Source organism: Juglans microcarpa x Juglans regia, chromosome 2S (assembly GCF_004785595.1).
Source record: "Juglans microcarpa x Juglans regia isolate MS1-56 chromosome 2S, Jm3101_v1.0, whole genome shotgun sequence".
In the NCBI taxonomy this organism is placed as follows: Eukaryota; Viridiplantae; Streptophyta; class Magnoliopsida; order Fagales; family Juglandaceae; genus Juglans; species Juglans microcarpa x Juglans regia.
Window position 1 is genome coordinate 14,304,222 of NC_054597.1, and position 22,252 is coordinate 14,326,473.

Below are 22,252 nucleotides of genomic sequence, written 5' to 3' on the forward strand. Positions count from 1 at the left end.
GAGCATTGCAATCGTTTCAACTCTCTCTCCTTTCTAACAGTTGACTTCATGGCCGTGGAATGACCAGCTTCAATGGCTACTAGGAGGGCCATGAATTGTTCTTCATAACCATCACAAGATAGTCCCACTCAATCTTGAATCTCCTTCACTTTTTTTAACACCCAGTTTGAAATTTCTTTAGAAGCAATCTGAAGGGGAAGCATCTGTAAAGGTGACGGACTACCCATCTCCTCCTCATCACTATCTACAACAACTACATCCATCTGTAGGTCAGAGTCTACCCTCGCTTTCTCTTCCATGTCAAACAACTCATTCTCAGATTCTACATGAAGATCTGCATCCACCTCACACTATCTACTTCCCTCAAAATTCAAGAAATGCTTCAACAACCTAGTGCCCTCATCCACCAGACTTGTCTCATTACCCGCAGAAACCAGAAAATATTTTTTATCCACGATTTCCCCTTCCTCGATTGTCGGTGCCTAAGACACCACCTCTAACCCTCCAAAAGCTTCTACAATATCTATCGGGACTTTCTATGCCATGGATGGAGCCGTCAGCTCAAGAATCAGTGCCAAAACAGTATCATTAGAGTTGGCTGAGACAACCGAAATATCGGGATTGATAGCAACCTTGCCTTTTCTCACAGACAGCTCCTCTTTTCTCAACGAGGTTGTCGTCTAAAATGCGCCGGCGGCCTCTGTTGATCTGGTATGTGCAGGTACCGAGGCATCGAGGGCTAAAGATACTACATAAATACTTGAAATCGCGCCTCCAAACTCCGATAGTACTACAGCCGACGGCGGGGCTTCCGTCGGTGCTTCTACGACCTTCGGCGAGGTCACCTGAGGCTTCGCCAATGACGGTGGCACGAACCCATTTGCCGATGTTCCAACGATTTGCTACTGCTTCTTCCTCCAGAATGGGTCATACTGCTAGGCATTCTGTTGAATGGACTCAGGCCTCCCCATGGGCTGAAGCCCATCACCTGGGCTAGACTGAACCGAGGCCTGGCCCTTCCCTTTAGGCCCTTGACCAAAACCCAACGGCTCCAGCAAGCCCGACCCTCTCTTCATTTGGTTTGAAACCAGACCGTAGCCCAAGCCCAAACCCACCTCATCTTTACCCTCAACGCACCGTATTAATCTCTTCACTTTATCAGACATCTCATCCAACATACTCTGCATTACAAGCAACTCCTTCAGAATTCTTTCCTCTTTTTGCCCAGCAACCTCCTTGCCATCTCCCCCTCGACTCTGAGCAGCTGTCGAAAAGGATGCGCTGCTTGACCTTTGTAGGCCTGCCATAGCAGATTGTCACATGTCTCAAGGTATCTCCAAGACCTCCCTGTACGACAGAGGCGACGAGGTGGCTGCCGCCATCGTTGGTGGTAAAATTCTCCCCTGATCACCTTCTCTACCAACATCCCTCAACGCTGCCGCTAGCTTCCTCCACCCCATTCCATCCCTATCCCCAGGAATGAAGATGAAACTCCGGCGACCTGCCCCACCATACTCCACCAGAACCATGTAAATACCACAGGAGTTGGTAGCGCTGCGTGATGAAACCTCTGTCCCCTTCCCGATGGGCATTGTAATACCCCTTGCTCCCAATCTTCAGACATTCCTCCAGCGCTCTTGAAACCCATCGGGTAGTGTTAACCCCAACCTCAAGTTTTTCATTACTTTCTAACCTTTCTCAGTAATAAGCACATCACGCCCATCTCTTCTCACCTCAAACACCTTCGATTCAATAGCTAGACATCTCGCGGGAGGCATTTTCCTTCTAGAGATACTCCAGAAAACCCACCGTCAAGTGCCCACAACCACCATCGGTGACGTGAGTTTACGAAACGGGTTGTAGTGTATGGAGAGAAAAAAATAGTTCTTACTCTATATTTAATCTATTACAACTAGTCCCTATTAAAAAAAAAAAATCTATTACAACTAGTAATGGCAACTAGGACCATCTTCATATTCTTACTTTGATTGTATTTTTTTGATCTACGTATTGCTTTTCGACTGGCTATTTTGCACCTTAATAAACTGTTGTCATAACTTTTAGCACTTCTCTTGTAGAATTCCCATATATTAGGGTACACCTACTTTAACAAAATCATCACATGTTAAAAAAAAAAGTCTTCTTTCTTCATTTGATGGGGGCTTAATAAAAGTATCTATCATGTAAGACAAACTGAATGTTCTTTCATTTGGAGTTTTTATGGATGAATTGGCAGAGTTGGTGGAAGCTACAATGGTGTATTAGCTGGGACTTAATGTAATTCTTCCCTAGAAGGGGATCATGTGAAGCACATTTCTGTCAAGCTATGTTTAAATTCTTGAATTTTATTATTAAATGAAATCTCTTTGATCTTTGTTTAGTTGCTGGAAGTTTCGCTTGAGCCAATAATCAAGTTTCACCCTCATGGTATTAAAATGATAGTTTTCTCATTTCCTTAGATTGGGAAAACGCAGCTTCTAGAGCTTCACAAAGAAGGCTACCATGGCTTTCATTTCCCTATTCTTCTTGATTGTGGGATTTTTTCTGGTGGTAAAAGGAGCTCGAAATTATGTGGTTGAAGTTTGACGGATGTGTAGAACGAGTAAAGTACTGGCGGGCTTCTTATTGTTTCTTTGGTTCTCCAAGCTTTATTTTGGAGAGCAAACTCAAAGTGCTAATGGTTGATTTAAGATTGTGGAGTGAGAGATGTTTGGCAATGAAGATAATCAGAAAAAACTTCTCCTAAATTAGGTTAAAGGCTTGGATGTCTTAGAATAAGTGAGAATATTATGTGAGGAGGACAAGATAACAAAGACTAATGTTATCAACCAATTGGAAAGGGTTGCGCTCATGGTGGAGGTGTGTTGTCAGATGTCTAGGGCATTTTGGTTGAGAGAGGATGACAGATGTACAAAGTTCTTTAACTGTGTAGCCATCTAACGGTATAAATAATTCTATTGAATCCTTGTTTGTTAATGGTGTTGTTTATTCCACTCAAGCTGAGATTGGTGACTATATTGTGCAATTTTATACAAATATGTATACCAAGTAGTTTAACCGGAAGCCCAAATTGGAAAACCTTTCTTTTGAGTCCCTTGATGAGGATGATGTAAAGTGGCTGGAGAGAAAATTCGAGGGAAGCGAGTCTTTGAGGTAATGAGAGCTTTGAATAAGGTGATAATCTAAGGTGAATAATCTTCCCTAACGAAGCTATCCATACAAAAAAAGAAGCTTTTAAGGAGTGGGGAATCGATAGATCACTTGCTTTTATATTGTGAGGTGGCTGGAGAGTTATGGGCTGGTATCCTTAGTAGAGCCGGGCTGAGTTGGGCTATGCCTAAGAAACTGGTGGATCTATTAGCATGCTGGAATAGGCCTCATAGTAGTGTCCAATTAGCAGCTGTGTGGCGGATGATTTCTTTGTGCTTAATGTGGTGTTTATGGTCGGAAAGGAATGACATGTGCTTTAACAACAAGGAGCATGCGACAGGGGATATCTGGAACTTTTTTGTATTTTCTCTTTTCCAGTGGTTTTCTGCTATTGTATTGAAGGGAGGGAATGTTCATGAGTTTTTATCTTCTTTCTAGCCTACTAGAATGTAATTAGGTGTCTCACTTTATATACTTCCTGTGTACTAGGGCATTGCCTAGTTTCATTCCCATCAATAAAGATTATTACTTATAAAAAAAAAAAGAAGCTTTTAAGGGGTGCCTTAGTCTTCCATATGTTCTTCCATGGGAATTTCTTGTAGAGTGTGTCATAAGAGACTTATAGTACGACTGTACAGTAAATCTCCCCTTCTTGGAAGGTGACCACTTGTATTATCATTGCTTGTTTTGTGGGAACTATAGTTGCGGATCACTTGCAGTGATATGAACCCGCGGGAATGGGATCTTGTAATTGGTCCATCTGGAACTTGCAAATGATCTTTAAGAGTAGGCCCATCTTGGTTCCCATCATGTAGTTTATCGGAGCAGTATAAGACTGGGATTGCTTTTGGATCCCTTGAATTTGATGAGGCTTATAAGGGGTGGTGAGGATTATATCTGTTGGGCCCACTCAAAGTGTGGGGTTTTTTGATGTAAAATCATCCTATGCTTTGTTGTATCCAGAATATTATTGCATTGTTAGGTGTCTAGTGCTCTTGGAACTGCCATTCTCGGTTTTGCTGGCTTAGATTGGTTTATGCCTTGTAAAGTGGTGCAGCTTTTGGTATATTGGAAAGGGAGGTTTTATTGTCCACAGAGTGCACATGGAAGATATCCTGGGTTGTTTGTTGTGGTGTATTTGGAGAGAAAGAAAGAAACAGAGCTTTGAGCTTAAGGAAAAGATGGTGGCAGACTTTTAGGATTTTTCTTTTTCAAAACCCTTTATCTTTGGATGCATACTCATTTTGTTTTTTCTGTTCTTTTATGGGCTTGTTTACACTTCTTTCATTTTCTTGATTGGTGTTACTTGTTTATGCAATGCATACTCAGGCAACACATTTTTTTTTTACCGTGAGCAGCAGCTTATTTCATCATTAATGAAGTGTAAACTAAGAAACAATAAATTGGAAATTCTTATGCTGTTGAATTTTCTATGATTTAGAAGGCCTACAGAAATGGTCTAGTATTCTAAACTGTACAGATATAAATGAATAATCTTGATGAAAACAATGTCTCATGAAGTTCAAGTAACAAAACATCCTTTATAGGATAAAAAATGGACCTTCCTAAAGTGTGTTGCGACTGATGTTTGGAATCATTTAGAGCATTGGCAGCTGTAGCATCATGAAGAATAAGGATGAGCAGTCAGAATAAGTATTTCTGCATCTTACAAATCATTTGATCTTTCAGTTTTTGGTTCAATTGATAAGTTCCGTCTTTGTATGAAATCCGTAGAAAAAATTGTCTGTTATACTAATCAGAGGTAAAGGCAAGCTGACATATCTGATTTATCCTCTGAAAGTATAATGTTATGATGTCTTCCTTGAGTCTGATTTAAACAGTTCCCTTTTATGGTTTTTCAGGTGGCTTGCTTGTTAATTTTGGTTGCTGACATATTGGTTTATGCCATCTATTTGTCTCCGGTGGCCTTTGACTATCTTCCTTTCAGAATCGCACCGTATATCAGGATTGTGTTTTTCATGCTTAACTTTAGGTAATATGTGATAAATGGGTAGGTTTTTTTTTTTCTTTTTCATGTGAACTATCCACTTATATGCTTAAATTCAGGAAATGTAGGCGTGCACACTGATTTTGAAGATGTTTGTCTTATGAACTTGGGTTTTGAAAAAATTATGCTTTGATATATGATATTGCATAGATGGTAAATGGAATCCTGCATTACTTGAGAGGGAGAAGTTCATTCTCTTTATGATGATTGCAAGGGACTCCAATTGTACCATGGACTAGTCCTTTTGGATTATGGCTCAAATATGATTTGGACCTTCCTTTAGGGCGTTATAAAAGGTATTAGAGCTTATCCCAACCAGAAATGTGGGATTTGAGTTATGCCACCTATGATGGAAATTGGAATGGTCCAACAAGGATGCTGGGAGTCTTAAGGGGCCGTGGAGATTATGATACCCCCATATTGAGTGAGTATAGGTTGTGAATGGGATCCCACATTGCTTGGGGGGAATGTTCATGCTCTTTATAATGATTCTAAGAGACTCCAATTGTAATATTGACTAGTCCTTTTGGAGTATGGCTTAGATATGGCTTGGGCCTTCCCTTGGGGCATTACAGAAAGAGAATGAGAGAATAAGAAAGAGATAATACTATGAAGATGAGAGGATGGCACAATTCAACTTCGGTTTCTATTCTATGCTGGTCACATGAAGAGAGGGAAGAGGAGGGAGAGAAAAGAGAGAAGAAAAAAAGAAAAGCTTTTTCAATATTCTTCAGCTTTTATTTATAACTAAGGCTGTTTGTGCATTACACCTGACCATTAATCGTCTATATAAGATCTTAGAAAAAGTGGGAAACTTCTATAACTTTTCCTAGTCAATATATATATATATATTTATATCCTAAGGTAATACTTAAATTTACTTAAGCAGGAATAACTTCATAAAAAAATATAGCAATCTTTAGTAACATACTTAAGTACTGTACTTATAAAAAAAAACATAGTTAAGTACCGTGAAGCAGCCTTCCATGATCTTACTGAATTCTACTTCGTTCTGCCAGTAATCCCTTAAACTAGTAGCACTGTCACAGAAACTGAAGCACTTCATTAAGAATTCTAGGTGCATGCAATTTAGTTATAGGATTTCCCTTCACATGTCGCCCAAAGTTTGGGTGTTGACATAAAGTATTCAAAGGATTTGCTGCTTATGGTGCTTTAAAGTGAATCCTAGGTAAATGGATCAGTTATATTTTGTCCAAAGGAACCTCTTGTTCCTTCAGTCATTAATGTTGACACATGCAAAAGAACTTAAGGCATTATTGAGGTAGACATGGAGTATACATCAGATAAAAGAGAAAAACAAAATCCTGGAAGCTAAAGCTGGAAAGACACAAGTGGGCTGCCATCCAATGATAAAGAGAACTGAAAAAGAAAGCCTTGTGGCCTTCCATGGCACTTGTTCTATCCATGAAACTTCAGCCATTACTTTCCCCTCAGTCCCACATCAAACAAATCGAGATCATTTTCCACAAGGAAACATTGTGATGATTATCAAACCATCCTTTCCTGGATTCTTGCAGATCAACCACTCATCTAGGCATCACCCAGTTAGACCAAAAAGACTAAGAACAACTTGACATAATGAGCTAGCCACTTCACAATGGAGTAAAAGACGATCAACGGATTCTCCATTTTGCTTGCACATACAACAAATCTATCACCATAATGTGTCTTTTCCATAGGTTATTCAATAGAAGGATATTTGCTAATGCAGCCATCTACAAAAAGAAAGGTGCTTTCAAAAGAGCATTATTCCAATTGGTCTTCCATGCGGATCTTTGCTAGTGCACTCAATTTATGCTCACTCGAATTCTTTTAAAATGGAAACAAGGTGGCAAATATCACAACCCACCTCCCAATCTTTTGCTACGTGGATAAACTCCTCTTTAGATTGAGGAGAGCCGATATCTGTAAATTGTTTCTCAGCGATTTGTCCTTCGCCCCAACGATTGAGGAGAGCCTTCATGTGTTACTGCCTCCCAACAAGTTTTGAAAACTGCCATAGGATATCCATTTGGTCCTGGGGCCTTGTCTCCACTCATTTCTTAACTACCTCATAAATGCCATTTTCCTTAAATAGCATTTCCACTCACAGAGGCTTAAAAGCCAAACATCCATCTTAGGTCTCCATCTGAACTTTTCTATATACAACCTCTTGTAGAACTACGTAATGTGCTCACTAATCTCTTGATGGTGGGATACTTATATGCCATTCATGTTAAAGGAGTCAAAAGAGTTGCTATGCAGGTAAGAATTAGCTACCTTGTGGAAAAACTTGGTATACCTTTCAGCATCCTTTAACCACAAATCCCTTATCTTTGTCTCCATCAAATATCTTCCAAAAGGCAAGTCTCTACACCTCACTTCATTACTAGTTTTTTCTTCAACATCTAACGCCTTTTCCTCTAGCATAGTTTCAGAAGTGCACACTTAATCTAGAAGAAGCTTTTCATAACTAATAAAAATATTGTTTCAAAGAGTTAAGAGTTATTATTATAAAGAGTTTGATAGGCACTATATGGTAACCATTTATCCTTCTAAGTTAGAATTACTGTGTGAGATGATTTCTAAACAAATTGGCGTAGGTGAGCACACCTAGCCTTCTTTGTGATTTTTTTGATTATTTTTTTATTGGCACTGGGTGTACGGAACAAAGTTCAGACTGATCTTGTCGGTGCACAAGCCTTCAACAAAGATTTTTCTGCAAGTGCACCTCGGGTAATTTAAGGAGAAATGCCCTCAGTTTGATGGCCTCTAGAAATTGTTTGCACCCAAGGGTTCGAACCATAGACCTAGAGAGTGCATACTGCAAAGACCAAGATTCTTTACCACCATTTTGTGTCAACCCCGAGGTGTCCAGTTTGATTATTATTGTGGCATGTTAGTTGTGCTCATTATTTTGTCTTTATTTGAGGTGTAATGGTTGATGTCCAGTTTTGTGGTGATGTAAGCAAGTTGGAAATATTGCAACTTTAGTAATGTGGTTTTAAAGGGCACTTCACTTTGTATTGTGAGGACACTTTTGTAGGAGAAAAACATCTGATGTACGAAGGGTTAATGGAAACTCACTACATCCACTTTTATAAAATCCTTGCATGATTAGATGCGGATTGTAGGCAGTACTCATTGTGATTCTTTCCTCCATTATGTGCTCTTAAAAAATTTGTTTGTAATTTCTTAGGGTAATTTATTTTTATTTTTATTTATTTTTATTTTTATCATGGTCTTCAAGTAATTTTTTGAAGGTAAGATAAACTTTATTAATGATAAAAAAATTGATGCTACCAAAGTACCAGAGGGTATATATGAGAAATACCTAAGAAAATGAACGAGTAAAGTAGTTCTGATAACTAGAAAGCCATAATGAGCAATCATCCTATGATAGAGGGGTTTAAAAAAGAAATGCTTAAGGTCTGTTGGACAAAGCATCCATGCATGTAAGGTGTTATAAAACTGTTAGGTCAAACATGAAGGCTGGTACAACTATCAAATTACTTGTTCAAATGTGCACTACTATGCTCTAGGAGATTGTTTTAGGCCCATATAGGGTTTTCTTTAGTTTACATACTTTACCATTGGCTGATGATAATTGGCCCGATGATAATTGAGGGCCAAAAGGAAGTTCCTATGCACTTTAGATCTCCATAAAAGAATGAATTCATCACTCCAAACTGCTAAATGGGCAATCTGAGTTTCCTGTCAAAGAAAGCAGTACATAAAGAATTCATTTTAGCTATTGGAAAAACAAGTGTCTTGCTAGGGTGGAAAATTGGGAATTTTCCTGTATCATTATCAGAACCCAGACTAAAACTTTGGAAATAAATTGGAATTTTTTATTGGGTACAAGGGCAATTCAGGTTGAGTTATGCACAGAGTGTTAACAGTGTTGGGACAAAAAAACTTTTTATTTCCTAAGGACTACCTGATTAGAAGAATTGGGCCAGTGATATGTTATCAGAGGCTATAAATCAAGTCTCAAAGGTCTGAGGGCTTAGACAATGATTAAATGGATGGTGCAAAAACATTTTGGGACTAGAACTTGCTTAATTACTGTAGGTACCTATAAATGATGACGTACATGCTTGGCATACACAGTTTTTTACTGCTAAACAATTTATAGTACATTAGCTTGATGTTTTCTCATTCTATATTGGTATCAGGGAACTACGAGCAACCATCCTCATCCTGGCTGGAATGCTTGGCACGTTCTTGAATGTCTTGGTATGTTCACTATCTTATAAGTGTACCTATATCCGCCCAGCTTGCAAATCTTTTTAGTTTCTGAATGATAATGGTATCACTCTTTATAGAGAAAGAATTGTTGCACATTTTTTTTTTTCAGGTTGAGAAAATATTTTTAGTTGTGTGTCTTACTTCACGAGTGGTGTATTGCTGTTTGCCAGAGTTCTCCTCCTTGTTGGTGTCTTCATTAGTGTAAGATTTATTAGGGCAAACCTCTAGGGGTTGGCTCAAGTGGTAAAGGATTTGGTCTTGGTGGTATGCTCCCTCTAAGGTCTTGGTTCGAATCCTCTTGGATGCAAACAATCTCTAGGGGCCATCGGACTAAGGGATTTTTCCCTTGAATTATCCGTGGTGCACTTGTGGGAAACTCCTTGCCGAGGGCTTGTGCACCCCTGAGATTAGTCAGGACTTTGTTCTTGGGCACCCGGTGGCAATAAAAAAAAAAGATTCATTAGGGCACTCTTTTTTATACTTACTCTATTTGAGGGTCTCTTTGCAATAAACTTTATTGCATATTAAAACGAAAAATGTCTCTTTTTCAGTATGTAACTCTAGGAAATTAGGAATGGTGCGCTTTCATTTGCATCTTTTTCATTTTAATCCATTGTCTTGTTTTTTAAAATACTGTGTAATTCTTTTACTTTTCATACTAATATCTTACTGATTTTGTTTAATTGCAGGCTTTAGGGCTGTTGTTTCTTCTGTTTTCCACTTGGTTAGCCTATGTTATTTTTGAAGATACCCAACAGGGAAGAGCAGAATTTACTTCATACGGTACCACTCTCTATCAGATGTTTGTTCTGTTCACCACATCCAACAATCCAGATGTCTGGATTCCTGCATACAAGTAAGCGGGAGCTTCAAAATTCATTAAGATGTTTTAAAATAGTTATTTTCTCTTTCCAGCAGTGTTCAACTTCCAGCTCGCTATGGGTAAACAATCTTGTTTTCAGGTTCAAATTGTACATGTGTCTGCCATGTGACAGTTTCTGTTCGTGATTGTATAACTAGTTGGTCTATTAGGATTTATTGGTTGTGATTTAATACAAAACAGGTTGAGAAATGGTTGGCTTTAAAATATGAACTATTAATTTGGATGGGTTTAAATAATTCAGGCCTGGTCTGCGGCAGGCAGCAATTCAGAGCTCTGTGGAAAGGAAGCTTTAGTAACATCAGTGCCAAAATCTTAAGCTATTAGAGAGTAGGCCAGTAATGTTTAAAGCTCAAAGATTTAATAACCTGAAGATTTTCCTTAGGATTGGTCTACCCTATAATGCTGAGCAAATTGCATGCCTAACAGTGCAGAACAAGCAGCAGAAACTAACAAATGGAGGCTACCAGTGAACCATGGATCTCTTGAAGGCTCTGATACCCTTTTAAGAACTACCAGTTTCCAAAGCTTATTAGGGAGTAGCCAACAATGTATATCAAGCTTGCAAATATATTACCACTAACAGAGGCAAGAGGATGGACAAAATTATCTGAGGTCATTACTCCTAGGAACTAAATCATGCCCTCAAAAGAAGCTTCAATAGCTGCTGCATCATTAATTCCTAAAAGGACATCTCAAACAAAGGAATGACACAGTGACATAGAATAAGGGGATGCTTGGGGAATGAGATGAGATGAGAAGTTTGTGAATAGTAGTAAAATGGTTTGAGCTATGATGTTTTATGGGATTTTGGGAAATGAGAGAGAAAAAGTTGAATAAAAATATTATAAAGTTAAAATATTGTTAGAATATAATTTTTTAATATTGTTTTTGTTTTGGGATTTGAAAATTTTAAATTTTTTTATGCTTTGCTTGGAAGTTTGAGAAAGTTGTAATGATTAGATAAAAAAGTTGAAGATTTAAAATTGAAAAGTGTATGTTTGAGTGTTGTTTGGATGTTGAGATGGGATGGGATGGGATGGGATGAGATAAGATGAAACCATCTCAACATCCAAACAACCCCTAAGAATCATGTCCACTGCTACAGAGCATTCCAACAACTATATAACCAGCAACTTATGACCCCAAAGGAAACATAAGATAAAAGATACAACTACAAGACTAGAAAACCCTACAGAGGCACTGTATCAATTGTAAACCAACTTTCTAAATTTGTTTGGTCTTTGGACTTGCTTTCCCCGAGCTTCTGGCAGCTTGCATCGTGTATTCTCTCTATCTTTGATAAGACTTTAGCTTAAGAACTTTTGAGTTATTAACTTATTTATGCTCGAGTAAACATTTAGAGTTTTCTTTGGTAAGAAACTCAGACAGCCCATGTACTTCATGATTGCTTATGTTTTGACTTGTGTTTTTCATGTGACTAATGTTCGAGCATTAAATGATGTGATATCGACATGTGAGAGAAGCTCATTAAGTTGGCAAAGATTAGATCTTAGAATACTGCGGGCATTTTTTCCTTCAATGAAAAGGTATTGTAAAATTATATAATCCGGATATAAGCTTAAAATTTCCCTTGGAAAAATATTTGGAGATGCAAGGTGCCTCTTAAGGTGGCTTTCTTTGGGTGGTTGGCTTCTCATGGGAAAATTCTTATCATTGATAAGTTGAGAAAGCGTGGTATCGTTGCAATGGATTGGTGCTTTATGTGCAAAAGATGTGGTGAATCGGTGGATCATCTTCTTCTTCATTGTGATGTGTCGAAGGCTTTGTGGGACGAGAGGTCTTTGCTAAGGTGGGGGAATTGCTTGGATGATGCCTGAGAGGGTGGTGAACCTTTTGGCATTTTTTTTTTTTAATTTATGTCGGGGAACCTCTCAAGGTAGGGCCCTTTGGACCCACCCCTGCAAAATAAATCCCGGTCCCGTGCATCGCACCCTCGGAAGTTTCCCTACACGGAATTGGTTAAATCGCTGGCTTTTCACCAGGGGGTGTGACTCCAAAGAATTGTTTGCATCTATGAGGTGTTGAACTTTGGACCTTTAAGGGAGTGATACCCCAAGACCGTTTGGAAGATGGTACCTCTGTCTTATGTGGTGTATTTGGAATGAGAAGAATGGGCACTGTTTTGAGAATAGAGAACAATCGGTAGAAAGGACTAGAGCTTTCTTTTTTCATACTTTGCTGCTTTGGGCTTTGGTTATTGTATTGGATGTGAATAGTCTTAATGAATTTCGTACTGTTTTTTAGGGTTAGCTTGTAATTAGGTGTCTTTCTCTTGTACACTTCTTGTGTATTTGAGCTATGCCTAATTATGTTTTTTAATAAATTTCTTACTAATAAAAAAGAAATTTTTCTTTTTGTATCTGAGATCATTGTTTAATTTGTTGTCTACTTTGTGCAGTATCCTTTTTATACTTTTTTGGAATTTTAGGATTTTTATTTTAGGATTGTTATCTTCGTAGGGGATATTTCATATGCTTGACTTGTACCTTAATTATTTTAATAACTTTTTATCATTTGCCCCCAGTCCATTAAAGTTATCAGGCAGATATGGTTCTAAAGATGCTAGTAATGAATGCCCTGGAAAAGTTACATCCTAGTGACATAACTCATTAAATATGGCCAGGAGTAGAATGAGTTATAAATACCTAAGATGAGACAGGTCAGAAGGAGTGGTAGTTATCATGGTAACCTCAGGCTATGCAATTGTTATTCAGTTATTCATTAAGTAGAGTTGTTCTTTTCTCACATTTCTGTAATTTCCTCAGGGATTTTCATTAGAACCATATCACATCTTTGTTGACGTTCCTTTTTTTGGAGTCTTGAAATTTCTATTGATGACATATTAACCAGGATCTAATATTTCAACAAATTTAATTTTCTTGTAAGGGATTCGCGTTGGTATTGTCTGTTTTTTGTTCTCTATGTGCTATTGGGGGTTTACTTCGTCACCAACTTGATTCTTGCCGTTGTATATGACAGCTTCAAAGGTCAGGTATGGTTTGATTCATCGTTTAAGTTGCTCTTATAAGCAGGAACTTTGAGATATAACTATTGTGTTTGTTCATCTATTAATGTCAGCTGCTAGTATGTTGCTTTCTAAGGCCTCATTTGGTTAGACAGATGAGATGGGATGAGATGAGAGTTGAATAAAATGTTGTTAGAATATAATTTTTTAATATAATTTTTGTTTTGAAATTTGAAAAAGTTGAATTGTTTATTGTATTTTGTATAGGAATTTGAAAAATTTATAATGATTAGATGGGATGAGATGAGATTGTTTGTGTAACCAAATGAGGCCTAAATATTTCATATAAAACTAAGTTTAGTGTTGCTCGTGTTCTCGATAACATAAATGGACATGTTTACATTGATTTTTTGTAGCTTGCGAAACAAGTTTATGAGATGGATGGTAATAGGAGACGTATCTTGGAGAAAGCTTTTAATCTCATAGATGAAGATGTAAGTGCGGCGTTCAATGACCCCTAAATCTACTCTTGGCATGCTTCTGTGACAAGTTTTGCAGTTTTCTTGATCTACTCATCATGGAGAATAAATGTTTCTATTATAGCTGCATTTCATTTGCTAGTGGATAATATTATTATGAATGGTATAAATGGCCCAAGTACATAGGTTGCATACATTAAAAACACCTAGTTGGAATTAGAAACCAATTCAAGGAATCATGGATATTAATCCATAAATCTATAATCCGATACAAGGAAATCGTGGAGATTTAGTCCATTAAATCTATAGCTATCCATGGATCTCTCTCTGCACACTAGTATTCTTCTCTTTGAATACTTATGATGGGAGAATTGTTCTAGTGATCTTTGTTGGAACCAGTTTTCTTTTAGCCATTTTCTGATATTCAACCATTACTTGACAAGGATGGGTTTTCTAAAACAACTACTAATAGAAACAAAGGTGTTTGTTTTATCGCTGGAGGGGGGAAGCTACTTTCGTATCACTGAGAGGAGTAGGAAGCTCATCAAGGAGATGGTGCTCAGCCATGCAGTGCTTGTTGGCTGGTGAATATAGTGGAAGAGTGCTTATTGGAGGGAAGGAAAGATTTTTACAAGACGTATTGCAATGGGACTACGACATTGTTTGCTTCTAATACTTTCGGGCGTTACTTGGAAGTAACAGACTACGGTGGCAGTGGGCGTTGAGGACCTCTAGTGATCTCGGAAGGAATGAAAGGAAGGGGTTGGAAAGCCTTTCTATGGAGATGAAGCATGCTTTGTCCATGCATATTCTGGAAAATAGGGCTCCAGTGTTGGCTCAACATTTGGATAGAGTGATAGACCACACGAAGGAGATTGGGAGGCTGGTCAAATTGTATGTAGAGGCAGTGATGGGTGGCACACGGAAAATGGTGGTAGTGCTTGGTGGTATGGGCCACTCCTTGGCGTTACATAATAAAGAAAAGGACAAAAAGGGAGGTGTAGTAGGGAGTACCACTGGAGAGAGTGATGTACCGGAAAGAGGGGGTGGAGGTTTGTCCTATGTTTGCTCAGTTGAAATTGAAAAGTAGGGGTCCTGTTTGGGCTGAAAGAGGAACTTGTTGGTGTGAAGGAGGAACTTGGATTGTTGAAGAAGCGGTAGAAACTCTTTCATATAAAGTGGACATGGGCTTGAGCCCTGGCCTGGGCCAAGGCCAACGTTATTTTGATAAAGGAAAAACCAAGGCTGGAAATGGGCCGAATCCCTTTAGGCCCAACAAAGGAAAAGCCAAGATTGGCTTGGGCCGGATAGGCCCAACTTGCTCACCCAGAATGAAATGGCGTCTAAAACGGATGGGTCCTACATCCACTTAGGCCCAACATTATTCCTATTTCGAAAAGGGTTCTACGTCTAGGCCTGTCGTGGTACACTAGCCAGGGGTTCCACAGTCCTCTGGGCCGGCACCATTTGGTGTTGTTTCTGGCAAAACCGGCACCGAAAACCTAGTGTTGGTATCGGCCAAAAAGGCTGTGTAGACGAGGTTGCCAACTCTGAGCTGTGAAACACCATCCACATCTCGGCCTCTTGCAGTACACCGGCCAGGGGTGCCACAGATCTTTGTGCTGGCACCATTTGGGTTTGTTTCCGACAACACTTGTGCTGGTACCTATCGAGAAGATTGTGTAGATGAGGTTGCCGATGCTGAATTGTGAAACATTAGGAGGGCCACTATACTATGGGGTGACACAGGCTAGTGCACTGGTGTTCTCTGGGTTGCCTCCCATCATCATTGCTGCGAGGATGATGTCCATGACTCCCGAACATTGAGACTATGCTTCACCGTTCTGTAGATGAAAGGGTGGTAGCATCACCGGGAGGTCAGGAGCACTGGAGGGTGCCACAAAAATTTTTGTTGGAGACTTTTGTGCCAATGGTTGACCTTCGTGCCGTGCAGTTGACTATTCCAATGTCGGAAAATGATTTTGTAGCCGAGAAACACTGTTTGAAGAGTGCGACATCAGTGGGTGAAACCTTGCGTGTGTGGGCCAGGGGGGGAGGTCAAAATGGAAGGAACATCGATTTTATGAGTCTAACAAGGAGAGGAGATACAATAGTTGCCAAAGATGGTGGTTGAAGGGAGGGAGGATGCAGGGAGGGGCCGGTCATCTGTGGAGGTGGAAGAACCCATTTGTAACGCCTCGGTCCTAGAGGTCCAGGGAGTTGGCTCCTGTCCTCTAAAATCATGTCTCCTAATACAAATATAATTACCAAAGTCTCCAAAATAAAACATAAATTCATCTATTTCAACCAACTGCATAAATTCCTCTACAAGGTCATCAATGAAATAATCCAATAAAATAAATCAACGATTCCACAATCTCCTAATAACCTCGACATAATGAACTAGCAATTACACAAGTCTCAACAAACCAAATAAACATAAGGAAATCCAGTCTTACCAAATCAAAATCCTCTAATAGCAATAGTACCCTTAGGTACTTAACTCCCTATCCTCAGTTATTCTTGCCCACACTTCCTATTCTTAATCTCTAGCTAAATCATCAAAATCTTCTGAAAATATTGTGAAGATAAGGGGTGAGTTATCAACAACTTAGTAAACAAATGACATATATTAGTATGTAAACATTAGCCATTTACAGAGTTCAAAATGCAGAACAAAATATTTAGTTTCAAAATGCAAGAACAAAACATATAATCAAAATATCAGAGTGATAGTTCATAAAGTACTTATATTCAAAAGTTCTTTGGCATAGTATAACTGAACATCATCATCATATCATCTCATATCATATCGTATCAGAGCATCATATCAGAACAGAGGCCATGTTTTACTCTTATGGTAGGGTTGTGCTATCCCCGGTGGCCTATTCCGAGTGTGTACAAAGGAAAGACCACACAAAAAGTCACTTTATTTTCAAAGTGGGTGCATTCAGAGACTGAGAAGTTGGTACCAACCCAAACAGAGGTCACAGTTTTGCACCCGTGGTAAGGTCAGAGCAGAGTAGAAATAAAGCCAGATATAGAATCAGAATGTTATGCCAAAGGTTCTCAAATGTCACATGATATCAAAACAGGGTATTGGACGGAATCATATCATTTTCACAAAGTAAAACAGATTCAGAGCATCTTCACATAATCATGCACAAATTTTCAGATTTCATATTCACTCTTTTTGCACAGTTCAGAAACAGAATGCCAAAAATATTACTCATGTCTACACCAATAATGACATAAATACTTTTTTCTTTCATACAGATTTCATAAGTAATGCATAACAAATAATTGAGGTTGTTTCAAATTTCTTTTGATAACAAAACATGCATATTTTTCTAAAATCAATCTCAATACATTTCTTTTATGCAAAGTCTAGCATAAAAACTCCGCTTGTCTAACTCTGGTAGTGTATTCTCTACGTTTTGGGACTGTAATCTAGTCGTGTCACGATGACCCAAATCAGAAAATATTGGTACACATGTTAATAACCCATACCAGCACATAAACTGAGCAAACAAAATTCCACCATCTTAAGAATGGAATAGAACAAGCCTATAAGCAGTTAAATTTATAAACAGCCCAACACCCGTTATATCTAACAATCAACCAGCCCCATTTACTCCCGACATGTAAATCACTCAACCATTTCAAAGACTATGCTACCACGCAATCATCACCAGCCCAACCCACTTCATCACTCAACCAGCCATAAAACAACCCCGATAGCCAACATCAACTCCAATAGTAACACTAAAAATAAGTTCATGCGGAAAAGGCATTACCTTGGAGAGGTTGTCTCTGGTGGCTTCAATCGGTCACTGCCTAACTCCTAGAGAAAAAGAATGCAACTGTGGAAGGCAAGACCCGAGTTGTTAGAGAGAGCAACGAGTGAAAGAGGCAATTAACCAAGAAAATCAAATCTAGGTAGGAAAAATTGATACCACCAATAGAGACTCACTGGCACGTAGTAGTGACAGAGGCATCGGCGACAGGATCCCACGAATGTGTGTTGACATTTTGTGTCCAACAACAAAGAGTATTTATATATCGAGAGAGAGAGAGAGAGAGAGAGAGATGTAAAAATATCTTGAAACATAAACTGAGGTGCTTACCATTGTGGAGGTGTGTGGTAGTGTATGACAACGGGGTCCTCAATGGCGACAATTAAGGGCTACCGAACAATACCCACTGAAATAAAGGGTTCAAAGAGAGGGAGAGTGAGTGAAAATCGTGATGGGTGGGGAGCATAGTGTACAACAGAAAGTTGAAGGGCATATGGTGTTATCTGTGTGAATGGGAGATCGGCGACGGCGTCCATAGCAATGGTGCTGCACGGCGGGGAGGTAATGGAGATGCTTTGTGAGAGATAAAATCCGTGAGGTGAAAGGTGAGGGATGGACAAAAGACAGGGTGAGTTAAAGGAGTGGGGAAACACTTACCGGCGATCGATAACGTCTCCGATGATGGGGCTCGACGGCAACACTATTCCACGGGCTCACGAAAACATAGCACCAAAAATCCTAGAAATTTCATAGGAGAGGGAGAGGGAATGCAAGGGTCTATTGAGAAAAAGAAATCTAGAGGGTGTGGAAACTAAAGATGCGTGGGGGGAAAAGTGGGATTCATGGAAGAGAAAATGGGGGAGAGAACCAACGGGGACGAGGGAGATTCCGCAGGGGGGGGGGTGGGGAAGAAACCATCGGGGAAGAGAAAACTGAAATGGGAAGAAAGACATACTAAAACGATGTTGTGTTGGCCTCCATGGCTGGCTCTTCCTGGGCCTGGGTCTGGGCTTGGGTATTACAACATTCCTTTTTTTTTATAAGTAATCAAAGTGTATTAATAAAAGAATAGGCAAAGCCATGTGTAGTGCAAAGAATGCCCTACCTACGTAGGGACGTTAGATACAAGGAAATCATGGAAGTCTTGTCCATTAAAATTAACGGAAGAGGCCAAGTACAAAGGGTTCTAAAAAAGAAAGCAATAAGTTCCTCCATCAATCTCTTTTTGTTCTCGAACGCCCGTTCATTGCGCCCTGCCATACGCACCACATGATGCAAATAGGAATCATCTTCCATACAGCCTTGATCTGCCGATTTCCTCTTAGATCTGTCCAGCTAGCCAAAACTGCCATTACTGACTCAGGTATTACCCAACCCAAGTCTAGTCTTCTAAATACCTCATTCCATAACCCTCGAGCTACTTCATAGTGTAGTAGAAGATAGTCCACGGATTCACCCCCATTCCTACACATGTAACACCAATCTGCGATGATCACTCTTCGTTTCCTCAAATTATCCGTTGTGAGGATCTTACCCAAGGAAGCTGTCCACACAAAAAAAGCTGCTTTGAGAGGTGCTTTATGTCTCCAAATTCTTTTCCAAGGAAACTGAATAGGGAGCTCATGTGAAAGGGATTTATAGAACGAGCGAACTGAGAATGCACCACGTGAAGGTATCCACCACAATGAGTCGGCATGCTGGTTATTCGGTTTGAGAGAATACAAAAGTTTGAAAAAGGCTGCAAAGCTGTCCACTTCCCAATCATTTGCCGCGGGGCCAAAATTGATGTTCCACTGCATTTGTTCCCCTACTAACGAATTTGATACTAGCCCTATCTCGTAAGCATACTTGTGAGTGACGAGAGAAGACCCCCACAAAGGCTGAATATTGGGCAATGTCTGCTACATGTTTGAAAATTATGTGGTTGCGTGGTATTCTTTCAGAACTCGGCTTTGCACAGGCACATCCCATGCCTCTTCATGGTGATAATACAAGTGCCATTCAAATTGTAGCCAACTCAGTTTTTTATGAACGTATGAAGCACATCGAGGTTGATTGTCACTATATCCGAGATGCCTATGAGTCTAAAGCTATCATTCTCCCTCATGTGTCCACTGAACACCAAGTAGCTGATATTTTCACCAAAGCTTTGACTCGACAACGACATCAATACCTAGTTAGCAAACTGCTGCTAGTCGACTCACTAGCATCAATTTAAGGGAGGGTATCAAAGGAAACATAGGGTTTTCTTTAAGATACGGTAGCTAGGCATGTAATCTCCTATTTTAATGGGTTGTGGCTAGGGTTACATGGCAACTAATCTCCTATTTTACTGGGATACAACATAACTGAATTTCAAATAGATTAGGATTTATTTACTAATCTTATCTTGTATTTAAATTAAACTTGTACATAGTTAGATAGGATAAAGTCAGGTTAGTTTAGATAAAGATAAAGATGTAGTTTGTTGAGATTCAAACTGAATTCTCAATCTTATCTTTGTAATTATTTCTGGAACTATTTATTATATAATGAGAAGGAAGCACCTCAAAGAGGTATTCGGCCAAATTTGACATTAGGTAATCATAAAACTTGAAAGAGTAACATTGATGGAGGAGATCTCTTGGAGACAAAACTCAAGGGCGCTATGGCTCAAGTGGCTAATTCACATAGGAGGAACAATGCTATTGACATGTTGATGGTAGATGGAGCAGTTTCCACGGATCAGCTCGTCATCAAGAATCAGCTCGTCATCAAGAATCACATGGCATGGCTAGTGACAAGGCTACAGGCCTAGATGGGTTTACCTTGGGCTTTTTCCAAGCTTGTTGGGACGTGATCAAGGGTGACCTTATGCAGTTTTTTCTAAGATTTTCATACTAATGCCAAATTTGAGAAAAGTCTTAATGCTACTTTTTTAGCACTCATTCCTAAAAAGTTGAGGTCCATGGATGTGAGAGACTACCACCACATTAGCCTTGTGAATGGGGTTTACAAGATTCTTTCTGAAGTGCTAGCAAATAAAAAAGTTAATTTCGAAGCTGCAAAATGCATGTCAAAGGTGGACAAATCCTAGATTCGGTCTTACTTGCAAATGAAGTATGAAGTTTTGGATGGATGACTCAAATCTAGAGAATCTGGGTTACTTTGCAAATTAGACATGGAGAAAACCTATGATCACGTCAATTGGAAGTTCTTACTTTGTTTACTTGTAAGATGTGGCTTTGGGGAGAAATGACAGAATTGGGTAGAGTTTTGCATCTCTATAGTTCACCGATGGGTTTCTTTAACTCCTCCCATGGTTTGAAATAGGGGGGCCCGCTCTCCTCTTTAATTTTTTTATTCGTCATAGATTCACAGTTTAGGGAGACTTAGGGAGGATGGTGCTTGAATGAGGTACACGGCTCATATGCGGTGGGTTTGTGGAAATAGGGGAGTTGTGGAAGTCCGTTATAGATTCACAGTTTAGGGAGGCTTGGGGAGGATGGTGCTCGAATGAGGTACGTGGCCCATATGCGGTGGGTTTGTGGAAATACATTAGGTGACATTGGAAAATCTTCCGAAGACATGAACATATTGTGGTGGTGACGATTCTCGTGTTAGAGTTCGGTATGACAAATGGTGCGGTCAATGAAGCCTCCAAGACACCTTCCCTGCCATTTTTGAGCTTGCACGAGCAAAGGATGCAACGATAGATGATCTCTTGGTCTTTTCTAGTGGCTCCCCTCAATGGAATGCAGATTTCGTTAGGGTAGGCCAAGATTGGGAGTTGGAGACTATTTCAGAGTTCTATGTGGCATTGTATTTCGTAAGCATGACCGAGGGTACCATAGATAAGATGAACTGGAGCCCCTCCAAGAAAGGTAGATTCACTGTCAGATCATTTTACCAAGTTCTAACGAGCCCTAGAAAGACCATGTTCCCATGTAAGAGTATATGGCATACGAAAGCTCCTTCAAAAGTAGCGTTTTACTTCTGGATAGCATAATTGGACAAGATCCTCACCACAAATAATTTAAGAAAATGTCGGGTAATGTTGTTGGACTGGTGTTGCATGTAAAAGAATGAGGAATCAGTAGATCATCTGCTTTTACATTGCGAGGTGGCTAGGACCATGATGGATGCTTTCTTTGTGGGAATTGGATTATCATGGGTCATGCCTCTTTGACCGGTGGTAATTCACAAGTGGTAGCAATTTGGAGAATGGTTCCAATATGTAAGTGTTGGCGTATTTGGCGAGAGAGAAATGATTGAAGTTTCGAAGATCGTGAGAGAACAATGGAGGAGTTTAAAGTTTTCTTTTTAAATCATTGTTCTTATGGGCAGGGGCCGTTGTTTGTAATGGGCTAAATGTCCATGAGTTTCTACTTTCCGTTGTAAACTCTAGTTAGGTACTTCTAATGTATACTTCCTGTGACTGTGTACTTGAGTTTTGCCTACTTTTAATGAATAAAACTTCTTGATTACCTATAAAAAAAAATCTATAGCTATAACACCCAAAGGACCAAAGTTTTGTAGAAGAAAGTTATAAGTTCATCCAGTGACTGTTCGCAATCTTTGAAGTTTTAAGTGTTCCCTTCCCTCGAGATGCACCACAGTAAACAAATGGTGACCATCTTCCACACTACTGCAATTCGATTGTTTCCACCTAATTCTCTCCAGGTGGCAAGGAGATCTACTACCTTTTTTCTAGGCACA

General features: G+C 39.4%; 1 protein-coding gene across 1 annotated transcript in view; it reads left to right on the forward strand.

The window, feature by feature from the left end:
- The window catches only part of LOC121251847 (two pore calcium channel protein 1A-like), a 53,941-nt gene that overhangs the window by 7,510 nt on the left and 24,179 nt on the right, over positions 1 to 22,252 (forward strand). Inside the window, exons 5-9 of the mRNA XM_041151233.1 lie at positions 5,013 to 5,143; positions 9,337 to 9,397; positions 10,099 to 10,265; positions 13,200 to 13,305; positions 13,695 to 13,772. Of these exons, the coding sequence (XP_041007167.1) occupies positions 5,013 to 5,143; positions 9,337 to 9,397; positions 10,099 to 10,265; positions 13,200 to 13,305; positions 13,695 to 13,772 (543 nt within the window). The remainder of the gene's footprint in view (positions 1 to 5,012; positions 5,144 to 9,336; positions 9,398 to 10,098; positions 10,266 to 13,199; positions 13,306 to 13,694; positions 13,773 to 22,252) is intronic.